The sequence below is a fragment of the Bombina bombina genome, chromosome 4, assembly GCF_027579735.1.
Source record: "Bombina bombina isolate aBomBom1 chromosome 4, aBomBom1.pri, whole genome shotgun sequence".
Taxonomy (NCBI): Eukaryota; Metazoa; Chordata; class Amphibia; order Anura; family Bombinatoridae; genus Bombina; species Bombina bombina.
The window spans coordinates 327,593,477-327,615,198 of record NC_069502.1 but is presented as its reverse complement, the minus strand read 5'-3'; the positions used below and the strand labels follow the sequence as shown (position 1 = coordinate 327,615,198).

The window sequence follows — 21,722 nt, the reverse complement described above, 5'->3', positions numbered from 1 at the left end:
AACAGTAAGGAATGAAGTTGTGGACTCTCCCTGTCTTATGGAAGAAAAACATAATTTATGCTTATCAGATAAAATTCCTTTCTTTCCTGGCAGGGAGAGTCCACGACCCCACCCGTAATTGATTGGGTGTTAGGGGAAGTGGGAGGGATATTTAAGCCTTTGGCTGGGGTGTCTTTGCCTTCTCCTGGTGTTTTCCAACAATAAGGAATGAAGTCGTAGACTCTCCCTGCCAGGAAGGAAAGGAATTTATCTGGTAAACATTAATTATCTTTTTTTTTTTTGTGTGTCACTGCCTAATGTACATTTAAAACTGTATGAGAGTATGCAAGTATTTAATATAGATTCCTTAGCAGGTCAATGGTTTATTTTAATTTTGCTTATAATGCATTAACGTCTCAAATCTAAATAAGTTTTCTGCATTGTCTTTTTTTGTTCTCTCTACAATTAATACTTATTGCTATTGGGGAAGCTATGCGTATTTCTTCCTATTAGCAGATGGCGCATAGGTCTTATTTGTTCATGGGTGTTGCTCACTTGGTTATCTTTACATAGTTAAATTTGAATATTTTTTTTCTAATTGGATTGAATACAATATTTTCTACAGAAAATGCATTACATTGTTTAATTTCTTACAGGAATTAAGAAAAGAACTTGATTATCTTTTAAAAGAAAAAATTGAAAATCCCCAACCCGTGGACTGGAATGAAAAAGAATCCAGAGACTGTGCTGTCCTTTCAGCTATTATAGATCTCATTACCACACAAGAGAATGCAGAAGTGAAAAACTTTACCCCTCGATTCCAAAGTGGCTATTACAGGTGATGGCAAAGCAGCTCAACTGTAGCAAGAAATGTTCCCCAGTCATCAATGGGCTTTTCTTTTGGTGCTATAGCCAGCGTGCGCATGCACTTTATATGTTGTCCTTCCTGTAACTAGGAGACTTGTGTAAAAAATCCTCTAAATAAATTGATTGCTGCCAGTGCACCGTGGAAGGGTTATTTTGGCAATGAAGAGGTTGCAGTCTAGATCTGTGCCCCAGTCCTGGAGATTGAGCTGCAGAAACATCTTGTATGAGACTTGGTTAGTCTTTATAACTCTCATATAGTTTATTTGGTTACAGAATTAGCATTTTGTACTTCCTTTTGGAATGGCTGTATTTATCTGAAGATTTATGTGACCTCAATCCTATTGGCAAAACCAAGCCTTCTTGTTAGACAAACTGTTCTTTATGTATGTGTTTGGGACATGGTTCTCTCATTTTCTTTAGATTATGAAACCCAGATTATAAGGTCAGTATCCTGTTTTATAAGTGCATTGACTATAAATATCCTTCTATACTGTGCAAAACTGAAACGGTGAACAGTGGTAAGCCAGTCATTCTTTATCCTGAATGTGAATAAATCAAGTAGTGATTCCTAGCACTTATCTAATCTGTCTGTGATCACAGTTTATGATTTCTGTTTCAATGTGACTAGGCTATCTTGTCATCTTTCACTACATAGTATAGGAGAAGACCAGGCCCCTTTTGCTTCAGTGAGGATCAATGCAATTAAAGGCTAGGGGACAAAATAAAGAGCTCCATCTTTTACTGTTTATTTTGGGCCGGATTACAAGTGGAGCACTATCGTTTGCGCGCAAGTGATTTCAGGTTTTCTCCAACCATGGTGTGTCCGGTCCACGGCGTCATCCTTACTTGTGGGAATATCTCTTCCCCAACAGGAAATGGCAAAGAGTCCCAGCAAAGCTGGCCATATAGTCCCTCCTAGGCTCCGCCCACCCCAGTCATTCTCTTTGCCGTTGCAAAGGCAACATCTCCACGGAGATGGTTAAGAGTTTTTTGGTGTTTAAATGTAGTTTTTATTCTTCTATCAAGTGTTTGTTATTTTAAAATAGTGCTGGTATGTACTATTTACCCTGAAACAGAAAAGGATGAATATTTCTGTTTGTGAGAGGAAGATGATTTTAGCAGACAATAACTAAAATCGATTGCTGTTTCCACATAGGACTGTTGAGATGAAGTAACTTCAGTTGGGGGAAGCAGTTAGCAGACTTTTCTGCTTAAGGTATGACTAGCCATATTTCTAACAAGACGATGTAATGCTGGAAGGCTGTCATTTCCCCTCATGGGGACCGGTAAGCCATTTTCTTAGTCAAACAAACAGAATAAAGGGCTTATTATGGGCTAAAAAACTGGCAGACATTTTTATGGGCTAAATCGATTGCTTTATTTGGGCATTTTATTCATATTTATGCTGACAATTTGCATTTATAAACTTGGGGAACGTTTATTAAACGGCAGGCACTGTGTTAGACACTTTTTCCAGTCAGGGGGCCTTCCTAGTTGTAGACTGAGCCTCATTTTCGCGCCATTACTGCGCAGTTGTTTTTTGAGAGCAGGGCATGCAGATGCATGTGTGAGGATCTAAAAATTGCTGGAAAAGCTTCTAGAAGGCGTCAATTGGTATCGTATTCCCCTCTGGGCTTGGTTGGGTCTCAGCAAAGACTATAGCTGGGACTGTATAGGGGTTAAATTTATAAACGGCTCCGTTTCCGTTATTTTAAGGCTTAAAGCTCTGAAATTTGGTGTGCAATACTATTAATGCTTTAAGACACTGTGGTGAAATTTTGGTAATTTTTGAACAATTCCTTCATACTTTTTCACATATTCAGTAATAAAGTGTTTTCTGTTTAAAATTTAAAGAGACAGTAACGGTTTTGTTTTAAAACGTTTTTTGTGCTTTGTTGACAAGTTTAAGCCTGTTTAACATGTCTGTACCTTCAGATAAGCTATGTTCTATATGTATGAAAGCCAATGTGTCTCCCCATTTAAATTTATGTGATAATTGTGCCATAGCGTCCAAACAAAGTAAGGACAGTACTGCCACAGATAATGAAATTGCCCAAGATGATTCCTCAGATGAGGGGAGTAAACATGATACTACATAATCTCCTACTGTGTCTACACCAGTTTTGCCCACGCAGGAGGCCCCTAGTACATCTAGTGCGCCAATGCTTATTACCATGCAACAATTAACGGCTGTAATGGATAACTCCATAGCAAATATTTTATCCAAAATGCCTACTTATCAGAGAAAGCGCGATTGCTCTGTTTTAAACACTGAAGAGCAGGAGGGCGCTGATGATAATTGTTCTGTCATACCCTCACACCAATCTGAAGGGGCCATGAGGGAGGTTTTGTCAGAGGGAGAAATTTCAGATTCAGGAAAAATTTCTCAACAAGCTGAACCTGATGTTGTAACATTTAAATTTAAATTAGAACATCTCCGCGCACTGCTTAAGGAGGTGTTATCTACTCTGGATGATTGTGACAACTTGGTCATTCCAGAGAAATTATGCAAGATGGACAAGTTCCTAGAGGTTCCGGTGCACCCCGACGCTTTTCCTATACCCAAGCGGGTGGCGGACATATTAAATAAGGAGTGGGAAAAGCCCGGCATACTTTTTGTTCCCCCCCCCTATATTTAAGAAATTATTTCCTATGGTCGACCCCAGAAAGGACTTATGGCAGACAGTCCCTAAGGTCGAGGGGGCGTTTCTACTCTAAACAAACGCACTACTATTCCTATCGAAGATAGTTGTGCTTTCAAAGATCCTATGGATAAAAAATTGGAAGGTTTGCTTAAAAAGATTTTTGTACAGCAAGGTTACCTTCTACAACCAATTTCGTGCATTGTTCCTGTCACTACAGCAGCGTGGTTCTGGTTCGAGGAACTAGAAAAGTCGCTCAGTAGAGAGACTCCATATGAGGAGGTTATGGACAGAGTTCACGCACTTAAATTGGCTAACTCTTTTATTTTAGATGCCGCTTTGCAATTAGCTAGATTAGCGGCGAAAAATTCAGGGTTTGCTATCGTGGCGCGCAGAGCGCTTTGGCTAAAGTCTTGGTCAGCGGATGTGTCATCCAAGACAAAATTGCTTAACATCCCTTTCAAAGGTAAAACCCTATTTGGACCAGAATTGAAAGAGATTATTTCAGACATCACTGGGGGAAAGGGCCACGCCCTTCCACAAGATAGGTCTTTCAAGGCTAAAAATAAGTCTAATTTTCGTTCCTTTCGCAATTTCAGGAACGGACCGGCCTCTAATTCTGCATCCTCTAAGCAAGAGGGTAATGCCTCACAACCTAAACCAGCCTGGAAACCGATGCAAGGCTGGAACAAGGGTAAGCAGGCCAAGAAGCCTGCCGCTGCTAACAAAACAGCATGAAGGAGTAGCCCCCGATCCGGGACCGGATCTAGTAGGGGGCAGACTCTCTCTCTTTGCTCAGGCTTGGGCAAGAGATGTTCAGGATCCCTGGGCGCTAGAAATAGTTTCTCAAGGTTATCTCCTGGAATTCAAGGAACTACCCCCAAGGGGAAGGTTCCACATGTCTCACTTATCCTCAAACCAAATAAAGAGACAGGCATTCTTACATTGTGTAGAAGACCTGTTAAAGATGGGAGTGATACACCCAGTTCCAATAAAGGAACAAGGAATAGGATTTTATTCCAATCTGTTCGTAGTTCCCAAAAAAGAGGGAACTTTCAGACCAATTTTGGATTTGAAGATCCTAAACAAATTTCTCAGGGTACCATCGTTCAAGATGGAAACCATTCGAACGATTCTACCCACTATTCAGGAAAGTCAATTTATGACTACCGTGGATCTAAAGGATGCGTACCTACATATTCCTATCCACAAAGAACATCATCAGTTCCTAAGGTTCGCTTTTCTGGACAAGCATTACCAGTTTGTGGCCCTCCCATTCGGGTTAGCCACTGCTCCAAGGATTTTCACAAAGGTACTAGGGTCCCTTCTAGCGGTTCTAAGACCGAGGGGCATTGCAGTAGTACCTTACTTGGACGACATTCTAATACAAGCGTCGTACCTGTCAAAAGCAAAGGCTCATACAGACATCGTTCTGGCCTTTCTCAGATCACACGGATGGAAGGTGAACATAGAAAAAAGTTCTCTGTCTCCGTCGACAAGAGTTCCCTTCTTGGGAACAATAATAGATTCCTTAGAAATGAGGATTTTTCTGACATAGGTCAGAAAATCAAAACTTCTAAGCTCTTGTCAAGTTCTTCATTCTGTTCCTCGTCCTTCCATAGCGCAGTGCATGGAAGTAGTAGGGTTGATGGTTGCAGCAATGGACATAGTTCCTTTTGCACGAATTCATCTAAGACCATTACAACTGTGCATGCTCAAACAGTGGAATGGGGACTATACAGACTTGTCTCCAATGATTCAAGTAGATCAGAAGACCAGAGATTCACTCCGTTGGTGGCTGACCCTGGACCATCTGTCCCAGGGAATGAGCTTCCGCAGACCAGAGTGGGTCATTGTCACGACCGACGCCAGTCTAGTGGGCTGGGGCGCGGTCTGGGAATCCCTGAAAGCTCAGGGTCTATGGTCTCGGGAAGAGTCTCTTCTCCCGATAAACATTCTGGAACTGAGAGCGATATTCAATGCTCTCAGGGCTTGGCCTCAGCTAGCAAAGGCCAGATTCATAAGGTTCCAATCAGACAACATGACGACCGTTGCGTATATCATCATCAGGGGGGAACAAGGAGTTCCCTGGCGATGAAAGAAGTGACCAAAATAATTCAATGGGAGGAGGATCACTCCTGCCATCTGTCTGCGATCCACATCCCAGGTGTGGAAAACTGGGAGGCGGATTTTCTGAGTCGTCAGACATTCCATCCGGGGGAGTGGGAACTCCATCCGGAGATCTTTGCCCAAATAACTCAATTATGGGGCATTCCAGACATGGATCTGATGGCGTCTCGTCAGAACTTCAAGGTTCCTTGCTACGGGTCCAGATCCAGGGATCCCAAGGCGACTCTAGTAGATGCACTAGTAGCACCTTGGACCTTCAACCTAGCTTATGTATTTCCACCGTTTCCTCTCATTCCCAGGCTGGTAGCCAGGATCAATCAGGAGAGGGCCTCAGTGATCTTGATAGCTCCTGCGTGGCCACGCAGGACTTGGTATGCAGACCTGGTGAATATGTCATCGGCTCCACCATGGAAGCTACCTTTGAGACAGGACCTTCTTGTTCAGGGTCCATTCGAACATCCAAATCTGGTCTCCCTCCAGCTGATGGCTTGGAGATTGAACGCTTGATTCTATCAAAGCGTGGGTTTTCAGATTCTGTGATAGATACTCTGGTTCAGGCCAGAAAACCGGTAACTAGAAAGATTTACCATAAAATATGGAAAAGATATATCTGTTGGTGGGAATCCAAAGGATTCCCATGGAATAAGATAAAAATTCCTAAGATTCTCTCCTTTCTACAAGAAGGTTTAGAGAAACGATTATCTGCAAGTTCTCTAAAGGGACAGATCTCTGCTTTATCTGTCTTACTACACAAAAGACTGGCAGCTGTGCCAGATGTTCAAGCATTTGTTCAGGCTCTGGTTAGGATCAAGCCTGTTTACAGACCTTTGACTCCTCCCTGGAGTCTAAATCTAGTTCTTTCAGTTCTTTAAGGGGTTCCGTTTGAACCTTTACATTCCATAGATATTAAGTTACTATCTTGGAAAGTTTTGTTTTTGGTTGCAATTTCTTCTGCTAGAAGAGTTTCAGAGTTATCTGCTCTGCAGTGTTCTCCGCCCTATCTGGTGTTCCATGCAGATAAGGTGGTTTTGCGTACTAAGCCTGGTTTTCTTCCTAAGGTTGTTTCTAACAAAAATATTAACCAGGAGATAGTTGTACCTTCTTTATGTCCGAATCCAGTTTCAAAGAAGGAACGTTTGTTACACAATTTGGACGTAGTCCATGCTCTAAAATTCTATTTAGAGGCTACAAAAGATTTCAGACAAACATCTTCCTTGTTTGTTGTTTATTCTGGTAAAAGGAGAGGTCAAAAAGCGACTTCTACCTCTCTTTCCTTTTGGCTTAAAAGCATCATCCGATTGGCTTATGAGACTGCCGGACGGCAGCCTCCTAAAAGAATCACAGCTCACTCCACTAGGGCTGTGGCTTCCACATGGGCCTTCAAGAACGAGGCTTCTGTTGACCAGATATGTAAGGCAGCGACTTGGTCTTCACTGCACACTTTTGCCAAATTTTACAAATTTGATACTTTTGCTTCTTCGGAGGCTATTTTTGGGAGAAAGGTTTTGCAAGCTGTGGTGCCTTCCGTTTAGGTAACCTGATTTGCTCCCTCCCTTCATCCGTGTCCTTAAGCTTTGGTATTGGTTCCCACAAGTAAGGATGACGCCGTGGACCGGACACACCAATGTTGGAGAAAACAGAATTTATGCTTACCTGATAAATTACTTTCTCCAACGGTGTGTCGGGCCCACGGCCCGCCCTGGTTTTTTAATCAGGTCTGATGAATTATTTTCTCTAACTACAGTCACCACGGTACCATATGGTTTCTCCTATATATATTTCCTCCTGTCCGTCGGTCGAATGACTGGGGTGGGCGGAGCCTAGGAGGGACTATATGGCCAGCTTTGCTGGGACTCTTTGCCATTTCTGTTGGGGAAGAGATATTCCCACAAGTAAGGATGACGCCGTGGACCGGACACACCGTTGGAGAAAGTAATTTATCAGGTAAGCATAAATTCTGTTTTCATGTTCGTTTGCGCACGTTCAATTGCACTCGTATTACAAGTTGAAAGTAAATGCGAATGATTACCGCAACCTCAGAGCTCTGGTTAACTGTTTCTCAAAACAAATGTAATGCATTTTTTATGTGTTTTATGACAAAATGCAGTTACACTCATAACACCATCTAATACAAATTTAAAAAAAATGTCACACAAAAGTTAAAGGCTCAAAGATATGAAATTGGGCTTTAACATAGAGATACATACATACATACAATGTGTGTTTGTGTGTGTAACGAGCACAACCTCGACGCACGCAAAAAGTTTACTTTTAGCGCAGTTAGCAAGCGGGCGAAAGCGATAAATAGCACTCCACTTGTAAACTGGCCCTTTATCTTTAATGTACTAGTCAAGGTGCAGTTATCCAAGCTTTCCCTTCTGTTTGGTGATTCTAAAGTGACCTCAGTAAAGGAATTTAAGAGGCATTAAAGTGTTTATAACTTGCAGCATATAACAGCAGGTGTACTTCCTAACAGAAATTAAAACTTACCTCAAATTAAGCACCATATTCAATGCAGCTTCTTGGGCTTTCCAATACCCAACCAGAGCACGCCCCTTGTGAAGTAGACTGTTATTGGTTGTAAACGTTCCCACAGCCAATAACAGTTTTGAGGGACCTTTTGGAGGGCGGATGTAACATCTGCAAGCATTGGTGCGTTCAGCACTTGGTAATGGAAGAAACTTATTTTCCTTCAAGATTAGTTTACATTCTGCTTAGAAATGTTCCTCCTTTTGTTTGCTGTAACTTTTTATGCCCTTTCAAAAATTGAGTTCTTTAAAAACAGTTCCTATCTGGCCCTTGTTTCTTACCAAGTTGTTTTGTAATTTATACAATTCAAATACCCTATCAATATGACTTCAGTCACATGCTACCATTGCATGTCCCCTAGTTTAATAAAATAAACTGTAAAGACAATAAATGGTTGGTTAAAATTAATGTTGCATATGTTTACACATCTGGAGACTTCATTTTTGTGAGCATTCCTTCCGATTCTTACATATTCTTATCCAAACTATCAATACAAAAAGCTTACAAAATATTGTTTTAAAAATGCATTTACATAATCTTTCACTGACAAAGAAGTTAATCTCAATGTCAATTGAAAGTCTAATGTGCCCAAACATTTCCATATCATTGGGAATGTGGTAAATCCCTCACATTATAATAAATTTCTATATGTAAAATTCATGTCTCATATTGCTCTCAAGCTCTAAACTGATGGGGTGCAGAAAATCCACTCAAGTAGTTGAGCTATAGTAATTTTTAAGGTAGAGACATTAAAACATGAAACACTTTTTATATGGTAATGTAAAATTATAAAATATATATACATATAACCGCTGCAATATACTTTCATTATTTATTTTGACCCCTTTTCCTGTAATTTTATTCTGAAATTGTGAGATTTTCAGTGTCCGTTAGAAATGGAAGTGCAGAATACTGTTATATTCCCACAGAGCCATTGGCTGCACACTCTAGTGACCTATTTATAACTGTCCCTAATTGGCCACAGCAGAGAAAGAAACCTAAGTTACAACATGGCAGCTCCTGTTGTTTTATAGACACTAAAACTTTACACTTATTTTGTCAATATTTAAACAACTAAAAAAACTTTAAAAAATACATCTACATATTATACTCGCACTGTTTTCTTTGAATGCATCATTCTATCTAGCATTTAGTGTTTAAAGGGACAGTCTACACCAGAATTTTTGTTTTAAAAGCTAGATAATGCCTTTACTACCCATTCCCCAGTTTTGCATAACCAACACAGTTATATTTATATACTTTTTACCTCTATGATTATCTTGTATCTAAGCCTCTGCAAACTGCCTCTTTATTTCAGTTCTTTTGACAGACTTGTAGTTTAGCCAATCAGTGCTAGCTCCCAGATAATTTCACGTGCATGAGCACAGTGTTATCTATATGAAAAACATGAACTAACACCCTCTAGTGGTGAAAAAAGGTTAAAATGCATTCTAAAAGAGGTGGCCTTCAAGGTCTAAAAAATTAGCATATGACCCTCCTAGGTTAAGCTTTCAACTAAGAATACCAAGAGAACAAAGCAAAATTGGTGATAAAAGTAAATTGGAAAATTGTTTAAAATTACATGCCCTATCTGAATCATGAAAGTTTATTTTGGACTAGACTGTCCCTTTAAGGAGAAAACTCTATATACGCTCACACATATACCTTTGGCCATTTCTCAGTCATTCACCTTGTCAGATACCATATCCCTTTAATTAATTTAATTAAAATAATTTTGTTTCATAAGCATTATAACTAAATATAATGTTAATCCTTTATTTCCTTGGCATTGTCATGTTTTTGTTATGCAAACTAGTATGTGATAATGGTTTACTGCAGGTCTCAAAAAAGCTCTTAAATTTACAGTGGTATTTGGGATTGTTCTAGAGTGCAACACTTAAAGGGACAGTCCAGTCAAAATTAAGCTTTATGGTTCAGATAAGGCATGCAATTTTAAACCACTTTCTTTTATCATCAAATTTGCTTTGCTCTCTTGGTATTCTTTGTTAAAAGCTAAAGCTAGGTAGGCTTATATGCTAATGTCTAAGCTCTTGAAGGCCGTCTCTTATCTAAGTTCATTTTGGCAGTTTTCACAGCTAGATAGTGCTAGTTTATGTGTGCCATATAGAGAATGTGTCACTCACTCCCGTGTAGTTATTTATGAGTCGGCACTGATTAAATAAAATGCAAGTCTGTCAAAAGAACTGAAATAAGGGGGCAATCTGCAGAGCCTTAGATACAAAGTAATCACAGAGGTATGAAGTATATTAATATAACTGTGTTGGCTATGCAAAACTGGGGAATGGATAATAAAGGGATTATCTATCTTTCTAAACAATAAACATTTTCAAGTAGACTGTCCCTTTAAAGGGACATAATACTCATAGGCTAAATCACTTGAAACTGATGCAGTATAACTGTAAAAAGCTGACATGAAAATATCACCTGAGCATCTCTCTGTAAAAAAGGAAGATATTTTACCTCACAATTTCCTCAGCTCACCAGAGTAAGTTCTGTGTAAAAAAAAATTATACTTCAGCTGCTGTCCAGCTGCAGGTAAAAAAAAAAAAAAAATGAACTGCAGCCAATCAGCAGTGCCGAGGTCATGAACTCTTTTACTGTGATCTCATGAGATTTGACTTAACACTCATGAGATTTCATAGTAAACTTCCTTAAACTGAATAGGGAAATAATGAGTGTGCACGAAGCTCACTCCCTTGCCTGTCCCGGGACAGACATACTGATTTGCTGCTTAAAGTCCTTTACAATGGGGTTTGAATACTTAGGACATATTGAGGTAAAATATCTTTCTTTTTTACATAAAGATGTTCAGGTGATATTTTCTAGTCAGCTTTTTACAGCTATGCTGCATCACTTTCAAGTGTTTCAACATTTATGTATCATGGCCCTTTAACTCACCACTTGTAATACGACTCCACTGAGCACATTAATAGTATACTCTTCATTACCCATTACACAAATACTGCATTAAATATTTTCTGCTGTGTTAAGATACTTTGGTATTACAATGGGATGGTTACATTATAACCAGATTGTATGTTATACTCAGTGCTATCAATTTCACTCCACTTGTAATCTAGGCCATATAAATAGTATATACAAATTTCTTGTAACACATAAGATAATCATATTTGCATAAAAATAATATTAAATGTTGTAAAATAAAATAAAAAAATTGTGACTAATTATTTGTTCAGATTTCACTAAGAGAGAAAAAAAATCTTTTGCAGGTTGCATGCAACATACTCGGTTAAAGCAGTTGCTAAAGAGTATAAAAATACCACACCGTTCAGTACCTTTCTTGGTTATGATGTATGAATGCACAATATGATTCACACAACCACCTCCTGCAGTTGCATATATTGCACATCTCTTACAGATATATCACATTTTGAGACCACAGTGAAGTGGAAACTATACTGAGGGAGGTCATTGCTGTCAAATGGCCTTTTTTGTATTTACAGCTCAACGCTCTCTGGTCTGGCAAGATTATCTCTTAAGTCTTGTTAATACTGTGAGGTCCCTCAAAAATTTTTAGAAAGCTGAGAGCTGTTTATCTTGCTATGAAGGCCTCTGGATGTGTATGAGATACACATACATTATAATTCTAACAACAACAAAAACGATTTCTCTTGTAAGATGTATCGAGTCAACGGATTCATCCATACTTGTGGGATATTCTCCTTCCCTACAGGAAGTGGCAGAGAGAGCACCCACAGCAGAGCTGTCTATATAGCTCCTCCCTTAGCTCCACCCACAGCCATTCTCTCTGCCTGCTTAACTGCTACGAAGGGCAAAGAGGAGTGTGGTGACAAAAATGTTAGTTTTTATTTTCTCAAGCAAAAGTTTGTTATTTTAAACCGGTGTGTACTATTTACTCTCTGGCAGAAAAGGGATGAAGATTTCTGCAAGGAGGATGATGATCTTAGCATTTTGTAACTAAGATCCACTGCTGTTCTAACAAGGGCTGAAGAGTACAGGAAAACTTCAGTTGGGGGAACACTTTGCAGGCTAAACTGCTTTGAGGTATGTTCAGTATATTTTCTCTTGTAAGGTGTATCCAGTCCACGGGTTCATCCATTACTTGTGGGATATTCTCCTTCCCAACAGGAAGTTGCAAAGAGGACACCCACAGCAGAGCTGTCTATATAGCTCCTCCCCTAACCCCCACCCCCAGTCATTCTCTTTGCAACTCTTGGCAAGATAGGAAGTATAAAGAGATATGTGGTGACTTAGTGTAGTTTTGCCTTCAATCCAGAGTTTATTTTTAAACGGTACCGGCGTTGTACTGTTTACTCTCAGGCAGAAATTAAAAGAAGAGTTCTGCCTGGAGGTTGATGATCTTAGCGGTTTGAAACTAAGGTCCATTGCTGTTCTTACACATAACTGAAGAGTATGGGATAACTTCAGTTGGGGGAACGGTCTGCAGATTACCTGCTTTGAGGTATGTTCAGTACTTTTATTTCTAGAGAAAGAATAAGTTCTAGAAAATGCTGACAGAACCTTGTGTATATTGAGGTAAGCTAGATGCAGTGATTTTACAACGACTGGGATCATGCTTACAAAATGGGGTAATACTCATATTAATTACTGTCAAAACGTTTACATGTTTTCATTATTGGGACGTTTTTTTCTCTGAGGTGATAAGTCTTTATTTGGGGCCTAGTTTTCCACATGGCATAGTCAGATACTCCTAGGAGTATTTCCTTAAGGCCCCTCTGACATTGAGTGCATGGTGGGATGGGCCTATTTTCACGCTTTAGTTGCGCAGTTTCTTTCAGACTGAGACATCCAGCTTCACTAGAGGAGTCCTCTTGCATCTGAGGACCACTATAGAGGGCTTATTTCTTCCCTAATCGTATTTGAGGGCAGGTAGGAGCCACAGCAGAGCTGTGGCAAGGTGCTTAACTGTCTTTTACAGGTGGTTGACATTTTTTTAATCCGGTTTGGGGGCTAAGGGGTTAATCATCCATTTGCAAGTGGGTGCGATGTTGCTTTAGTCCCTTACACACTCTGTAAAAATTTCAAAGTTTTTACTACATTTTAACACTGTTTTGCAGTTTAAGTGCTAGTTTTTTTCTCTTAAAAGCACAGTACCGTTTTTGTTTAATTGCTGTTTCACATTTATTAAAGTGTTTTCCAAGCTTGCTGGTGTCATTACTAGTCTGTTAAACATGTCTGACATAGAGGAAACTCCTTGTTCAATATGTTTAGAAACCATTGTGGAACCCCCTCTTAGAATGTGTACCAAATGTACTGAAGTATCTATAAACTATAAAGACCATATTATGGCTTTTAAAGATTTATCACCAGAGAATTCTCAGACTGAAAAAAGGGAGGTTATGCCATCTAGTTCTCCCCATGTGTCAGAACCTTTAACTCCCGCCCAAGTGACGCCAAGTACATCTAGCGCATCTAATTCTTTTACCTTACAGGACATGGCGGCAGTTATGACTTCTACCCTCACAGAGGTATTGTCCAAACTGCCAGGGTTACAAGGAAGCGAGGCAGCTCTGGGGCTAGAACAAATACAGAGCTTTCTGACGCTTTAATAGCTGTTTCCGATATACCCTCACTAGGCTCCAAAGCCGGTGCAAGGGAGTTTCTATCTGAGGGTGACATTTCAGATTCAGGGAAGGCTTTACTTCAGTCCGATTCTGAAATGACAGCGTTTAAATTTAAGCTCGAACACCTCCGCTTATTGCTCAGGGAGGTTTTAGCGACTCTGGATGACTGTGACCCCATTGTAGTTCCAGAGAAATTGTGTAAAATGGACAAATACTTTGCAGTGCCTGTTTACACTGATGTTTTTCCAGTCCCTAAGAGGTTTTCGGAAATTATTACTAAGGAATGGGATAGACCAGGTGTGCCGTTCTCTCCCCCTCCTGTTTTTAAGAAGATGTTTCCCATAGATGTCGCTATACGGGACTCGTGGCAGACGGTCCCTTAGGTGGAGGGAGCTGTTTCTACCCTAGCTAAGCGTACAACTATCCCTGTCGAGGACAGTTGTGCTTTCCCAGATCCTATGGATAAAAAATTGGAGGGTCTCCTTAAGAAAATTTTTATTCATCAAGGTTTTATTCTCCAGCCTCTTGCATGCATTGTTCCAGTTACTGCTGCAGCGGCTTTTTGGTTCGAGTCTCTTGAGGAGGCTCTACAGGTGGAGACCCTGTTAGATGATATCTTAGACAGGATTAAAGCTCTTAAGTTAGCTAATTCCTTTATTTCTGACGCCGTCTTTCATTTAACCAAGCTAACGGCTAAGAATTCAGGTTTTGCCATTCTGGCGCGTAGGGCGCTATGGCTTAAGTCCTGGTCAGCAGACGTTACTTCGAAGTCTAAGCTTCTTAACATCCCCTTCAAAGGACAGACCCTATTCGGGCCTGGCCTGAAGGAGATCATCTCTGACATTACCGGAGGAAAAGGTCACACCCTTCCTCAGGATAGGTCCAATAAATTAAGGACCAAACAGAATCATTTTCGTTCCTTTCGAAACTTCAAGGGTGGCGCAGCTTCGGCTTCCTCTAATGCAAAACAAGAGGGAAATTTCGCCCAGTCCAAACCAGTCTGGAGACCTAACCAGACTTGGAACAAAGGGAAGCAGGCTAAGAAGCCTGCTGCTGCCTCTAAGACAGCATGAAGGAGTAGCCCCCGATCCGGGACCGGATCTAGTCGGGGGCAGACTTTCTCTCTTCGCACAGGCTTGGGCAAGAGACGTCCAGGATCCCTGGGCACTAGAGATTGTTTCCCAGGGATATCTTCTGGAATTCAAAGGTTCATCTCCAAAGGGGAGATTTCATCTCTCACAACTATCTGCAAACCAGATAAAGAGAGAGGCATTCTTTCGTTGCGTTCAAGACCTACTGGTTATGGGAGTAATCCACCCAGTTCCAAGAGAGGAACAGGGGCAGGGTTTCTATTCAAACCTGTTTATAGTTCCCAAAAAAGAGGGAACTTTCAGACCAATTTTGGATTTCAAGATCCTAAACAAATTTCTCAGGGTCCCATCCTTCAAGATGGAGACAATTCGAACCATCCTCCCTATGATCCAGGAGGGTCAATATATGACTACCGTGGACTTAAAGGATGCTTATCTCCACATTCCGATTCACAGAGATTATCATCAGTTCCTCAGGTTCGCCTTCCTAGACAGGCATTACCAGTTTGTGGCTCTTCCCTTCGGGTTAGCCACGGCGCCAAGAGTCTTTACGAAGGTTCTAGGGTCCCTCCTGGCGGTTCTAAGGCCGCGGGGCATTGCGGTGGCTCCTTACCTAGACGACATCCTGATCCAGGCATCGACTTTTCAAATCGCCAAGTCCCATTCGCCAAGTCCCATATGGACATTGTTCTGGCCTTTCTGAGGTTTCACGGGTGGAAAGTGAACAGAGAAAAGAGTTCTCTCTCTCCTCTCACAAGAGTCTCCTTCCTAGGAACTCTGAAAGATTCAGTAGAGATGAAAATTTTTCTGACAGAGGTTAGGATATCAAAGCTTCTAACTTCCTGCCGTGTTCTTCATTCCACTTCTCGGCCGTCAGTTGCTCAGTGTATGGAAATGATCGGCCTAATGGTAGCGGCAATGGACATAGTTCCGTTTGCTCGCCTACATCTCAGACCACTGCAACTTTGCATACTCAATCAGTGGAATGGGGACTACACAGATTTGTCTCTTCTGTTAAATCTGGATCAAGAGACCAGGGATTCTCTTCTCTGGTGGTTATCTCGGGTCCATCTGTCCAGGGGAATGAGTTTCCGCAGGCCAGAGTGGACTATAGTAACGACAGATGCCAGCCTTCTGGGCTGGGGCGCAGTCTGGAACTCCCTGAAGGCTCAGGGTTCGTGGACTCAGGAGGAAGCCCTCCTTCCGATAAACATTCTGGAACTCAGAGCGATATTCAATGCTCTTCAGACTTGGCCTCAGCTAGCTGCAGTCAGATTCATCAGATTTCAGTCAGACAATATCACGACTGTAGCCTATATCAACCATCAGGGGTGAACAAGGAGTCCCTTGGCAATGATGGAGGTTTCCAAGATAATTCTATGGGCAGAGGTTTACTCTTGCCATCTCTCAGCTATCCATATCCCAGGAGTAGAGAACTGGGAGGCGGACTTTCTAAGTCGGCAGACCTTTCATCCGGGGGAGTGGGAACTCCATCCGGAGGTATTTGCCCATCTGATTCAACTATGGGGCAAGCCAGAACTGGATCTGATGGCGTCTCGTCAGAATGCCAAGCTTCCTTGTTACGGGTCCAGGTCAAGGGATCCCCAGGCAGCACTGATAGATGCTCTAGCAGTGCCCTGGTCCTTCAACCTGGCTTATGTGTTTCCACCGTTTCCTCTCCTCCCTCGTCTGATTGCCAAGATCAAGCAGGAGAGAGCTTCAGTGATTTTGATAGCACCTGTGTAGCCACGCAGGACTTGGTATGCAGATCTGGTGGACATGTCATCCTTTCCACCATGGACTCTGCCGCTGAGGCAGGACCTTCTACTCCAAGGTCCATTCAAACATCCAAATCTAATTTCTCTGTGTCTGACTGCTTGGAGATTTAACGCTTGATTTTATCAAAACGTGGTTTCTCTGAGTCGGTCATTGATACCTTGATTCAGGCTCGAAAGCCTGTCACCAGGAAAATCTATCATAAGATATTGTGTAAATATCTCCATTGGTGTGAATCCAAGGGTTACTCATGGAGTAAGGTCAGGATTCCTAGAATTTTATCTTTTCTCCAAGAAGGATTGGAAAAGGGATTATCAGTTAGTTCCTTAAAGGGACAGATCTCTGCTCTGTCTATTCTTTTGCACAAGCGTCTGGCAGATGTTCCAGACGTTCAGGCGTTTTGTCAGGCTTTAGTTAGAATCAAGCCTGTGTTTAAACCTGTTGCTCCGCCATGGAGTTTAAATTTAGTTCTTAAAGTTCTTCAAGGGGTTCCGTTTGAACCTTTGCATTCCATAGATATCAAGCTTTTATCTTGGAAAGTTCTGTTCTTAGTAGCCATCTCTTCGGCTCGAAGAGTTTCTGAGCTATCTGCCTTACAGTGTGATTCCCCTTATCTGATCTTCCATGCAGATAAGGTAGTTTTGCGTACCAGACCTGGATTTTTTCCTAAGGTAGTATCTAATAAGAATATCAATAAGGAAATTGTTGTTCCGTCACTGTGTCCTAATCCTTCTTCAAAGAAGGAACGTCTGTTACACAATCTTGACGTGGTTTGTGCTTTAAAGTTTTATTTACAAGCTACTAGGGATTTTCGTCAAACATCTGCATTGTTTGTTGTTTACTCTGGGAGGAGGAGAGGCCAAAAGGCTTTGGCAACTTCTCTTTCTTTTTGGCTGAGAAGCATAATCCGGTTAGCTTATGAGACTGCTGGCCAGCAGCCTCCTGAAAGAATTACAGCTCATTCTACTAGAGCGGTAGCTTGCACTTGGGCTTTTAAACATGAGGCCTCTGTTGAACAGCTTTATAAGGCGGCGACTTGGTCTTCGCTTCATACTTTTTCTAAATTCTACAAATTTTATACTTTTGCTTCCTCAGAGGCTATTTTTGAGAGAAAGGTCTTGCAGGCAGTGGTGCCTTCTGTTTAAGTTCCTGCCTTGTCCCTCCCTTCATCCTTGTCCTAAAGCTTTGGTATTGGTATCCCACAAGTAATGGATGAACCCGTGGACTGGATACACCTTACAAGAGAAAATTTCTTTCTCTTGTGGTGTATTCAGTCCACGGCCCGCCCTGTCACTTTAAGGCAGGTGTTTTTATTTTTAAAACTACAGTTACCACTGCACCCTATAGTTTCTCCTTTTTCTTACTTGTCTTCGGTCGAATGACTGGAGGTGGGGGTTAGGGGAGGAGCTATATAGACAGCTCTGCTGTGGGTGTCCTCTTTGCAACTTCCTGTTGGGAAGGAGAATATCCCACAAGTAATGGATGAACCCGTGGACTGGATACACCACAAGAGAAAGAAATTTATCAGGTAAACATACATTTTGTTTTTTTCTAGACAGACTGTGTTATTTCTAGAAAAGGCTGGCAATATCCCCATGAGGGAAAGGTAAGCTGTATTCAGTAAATGAGGAATCCAAGCTTGCATAAAGGGCTCATTAGATACTAGTGACACTAATAGGAAAAAACGTTTTGGTTTAATTACAAATAAAACGTTTTTTGAGGGACTTTAAGGGGACTTTGTGGCTTGTTTAAGGGTTATTAACCCACATGGCTAGTTTAAGAAACACTCTGTGGTGTTTTTTAGGCCCCATAACATCGAGTGAGGTGGGTGGGGCCTATTTTCAGTTGCACAGTTTATTTACCTCAGAAGCATACAGCTACTTCTCCAGAGATTCTTGCTGTATTTGATGGCTGTAAAGAGGTTTTTTTCCCCACAAATCGTTCCTAAAGGGCAGGTAGGCGTCACAGCAGAGCTGTGGCAAGGTGCTGAACGTTATTTTACCGGTTTTGAAGTTTTTTCAATCCGGTTTTTACATTAATAGGTTAATTGTTTATTTGCATAGTTGTGCAAAGTTACTAAGGCTTTATGATGCTACTGTAAAAATTTCGTTGTGTTTACTGCTTTTTTACACTGTTTTGCAGAGTTTGCAGCTTTTTTTCTCTTAAAGGCACAGTACCGTTTTTGTTTAAAGTGTTATTTACTTTGATTAAAGTGTTTTCCAAGCTTGCTTGTTACATTACTAGCCTGTTTAACATATCTGACACCAAGGAGAATCCTTGTTCTATGTGTTTAGAAGCCATTGTGGAACCCCCTTTTAGAATGTGTCCCACTTGCACTGATATGTCTATAAATTATAAAGAGCATATTTTAGCATTTAAAAATATTGCAATAGATGATTCTCAGTTAGAAGGAAATGAGGGTTTAGCATCTAACTCTCCCCAAGTGTCACAACCAGTAACGCCCGCACAAGTGACGCCAAGTACCTCTAGTGTGTCTAATTAATTTACTTTACAAGACATGGCCACAGTTATGAATAAAACCCTCACAGAGGTTTTCTCTAAACTGCCTAGTTTACAAGGAAAGCGTGTCAGCTCTGGGTTAAGAACAAATGCTTAGCCGTCTGACGCTTTAGTAGCCGTATCCGATATACCCTCACAATGTTCTGAAGTAGGGGTAAGGGATTTGTTATCTGAGGGAGAGATTTCTGATTCAGGAAAGACGCTCCCTCAGACAGATTTTGATATGACGGCCTTTAAATTTAAGCTTGAACACCTCCGCTTATTGCTCAAGGAGGTATTAGCTACTCTAGACGATTGTGACCCTATAGTGGTCCCAGAGAAATTGTGTAAAATGGACAGATACTTAGAGGTTCCTGTTTACACTGATGTTTTTCCAGTCCCTAAGAGGATTGTGACTATTGTTACTAAGGAGTGGGATAGACCAGGTATTCGGTTCGCTCCCCCTCCTGTTTTTAAGAAAATGTTTCCCATATCTGACACCATACAGGACTCGTGGCAGGCTGTTCCTAAGGTGGAGGGAGCTATTTCTACTATTGCTAAGCGTACAACTATACCTATCAAAGACAGTTGTGCTTTCAAAGATCCTATGGATAAAAAATTAGAGGGTCTCCTAAAGAAAATTTTTGTTCATCAATGTTTTCTTCTCCAACCTATTGCATGCATTGTTCCTCTAACTACTGCAGCTGCTTTCTGGTTTGAGGCTCTAGAAGAGGCTCTCCAGGTGGAGACTCCATTAGAGGATATTATGGATAGAATTAAGGCCCTTAAGTTGGCTAATTCTTTCATTACAGATGCCGCTTTCCAAATGGCTAAATTAGCGGCAAAGAATTCAGGTTTTGCCATTTTAGCACGCAGGGCGTTATGGCTTCAGTCTTGGTCTGCTGATGTGTCATCAAAATCTAAATTGTTGAACATTTCTTTCAAAGGAAAGACCCTATTCGGGCCTGCACTGAAAGAAATTATTTCAGACATCACTGGAGGGAAAGGCCATGCCCTCCCTCAGGATAAAACAAATGAGATGAGGACCAAACAAAATAATTTTTGTTCCTTTCGGAACTTCAAGGGTGGTCCCGCTTCAGCTTCCCCTGCAGCACAAGAGGGGAATTCTGTCCAAGTCAGTCTGGAGACCTAACCAGGCTTGGAACAAAGGTAAACAGGCCAAGAAGCCTGCTGCTGCCTCTAAGACAGCATGAAGGGGTAGCCCCTGATCCGGGACCGGATCTAGTAGGGGGCAGACTCTCTCTCTTTGCTCAGGCTTGGGCAAGAGATGTTCACGATTCCTGGGCTTTAGAAATTGTGTCCCAAGGATATCTTCTGGACTTCAGACTCCCCAACACATTTCTCAATTGTCTGCAAACCAGACAAAGAGAGAGGTGTTCTTACGCTATGTAGAAGACCTACATACCAGAACAAGGGCTTTTACTCCAACCTGTTTGTGGTTCCCAAAAAAGAGGGAACTTTCAGACCAATCTTGGATCTCAAAATGCTAAACAAATTCCTTAGAGTACCATCTTTCAAGATGGAGACTATTCGGACTATTCTTCCTCTGATCTCCTCCCACGTCTGGTTGCCAGAATCAAGCAGGAGAGAGCTTCGGTGATCCTGATAGCGCCTGTGTGGCCACGCAGGACTTGGTATGCAGAATGCCGGATTCTATCCAAGCGTGGTTTCTCTGAGTCGGTCATTGATACCCTGATTCAGGCTAGAAAGCCTGTCACCAGGAAAAGCTATCATAAGATTTGGCGCAAATATCTTTGTTGGTATGAATCCAAGGGTTACTCATGGAGTAAGATTAGGATTCCTAGAATTTTGTCTTTTCTCCAAGAAGGATTGGAGAAGGGATTATCAGCTAGTTCCCTAAAGGGACAAATATCTGCTTTGTCTATTCTTTTACACAAACGTCTGGCAGATGTCCCAGACGTTCAAGCATTTAGTCAGCCCTTGGTCAGGATCAAGCCTGTATTTAAACCTGTTGCTCCGCCATGGAGCCTAAACTTGGTTCTTAAAGTTCTTCAAGGGGTTCCGTTTGAACCTATGCATTCCATAGATATTAAGCTTCTATCTTGGAAAGTTTTGTTTTTAGTAGCTATCTCTTCGGCTCGAAGAGTTTCTGAGTTATCTGCTTTGCAGTGTGACTCGCCCCATCTTGTTTTCCATGCAGATAAGGTGGTTTTACGTACCAAACCTGGATTCCTTCCTAAGGTTGTTTCTAATAGGAATATCAATCAGGAAATTGTTGTTACTTCACTGTGTCCTAATCCTTCTTCAAAGAAGGAACGTCTGTTGCACAATCTTGATGTGGTTTGTGCTTTAAAGTTCTACTTACAAGCAACCAAAGATTTCCGTCAAACATCTTCATTGTTTGTTGTCTATTCTGGTAAGCGGAGAGGTCAAAAGGCTACGGCTACCTCTTTCTTTTTGGCTGCAAAGCATCATCCGTATGGCTTATGAGACTGCTGGCCAGCAGCCTCCTGAAATAATTACTGCTCATTCTACTAGAGCAGTGGCTTCCACATGGGCTTTTAAAAATGAGGCTTCTGTTGAACACATTTGTAAGGCGGAGACTTGGTCTTCGCTTCATACTTTTTCCAAATTTTAGA

General features: G+C 41.3%; 1 protein-coding gene across 1 annotated transcript in view; it reads left to right on the top strand.

Annotated features, from left to right (window-relative positions):
- The window catches only part of DHX36 (DEAH-box helicase 36), a 195,585-nt gene extending 194,604 nt beyond the window's left edge, over positions 1–981 (top strand). The window contains exon 25 of the mRNA XM_053710066.1: positions 636–981. Coding sequence (XP_053566041.1) covers positions 636–821 — 186 coding nt within the window. The 3' untranslated portion in view covers positions 822–981. The remainder of the gene's footprint in view (positions 1–635) is intronic.
- The last annotated feature ends 20,741 nt before the right edge of the window (positions 982–21,722 follow it).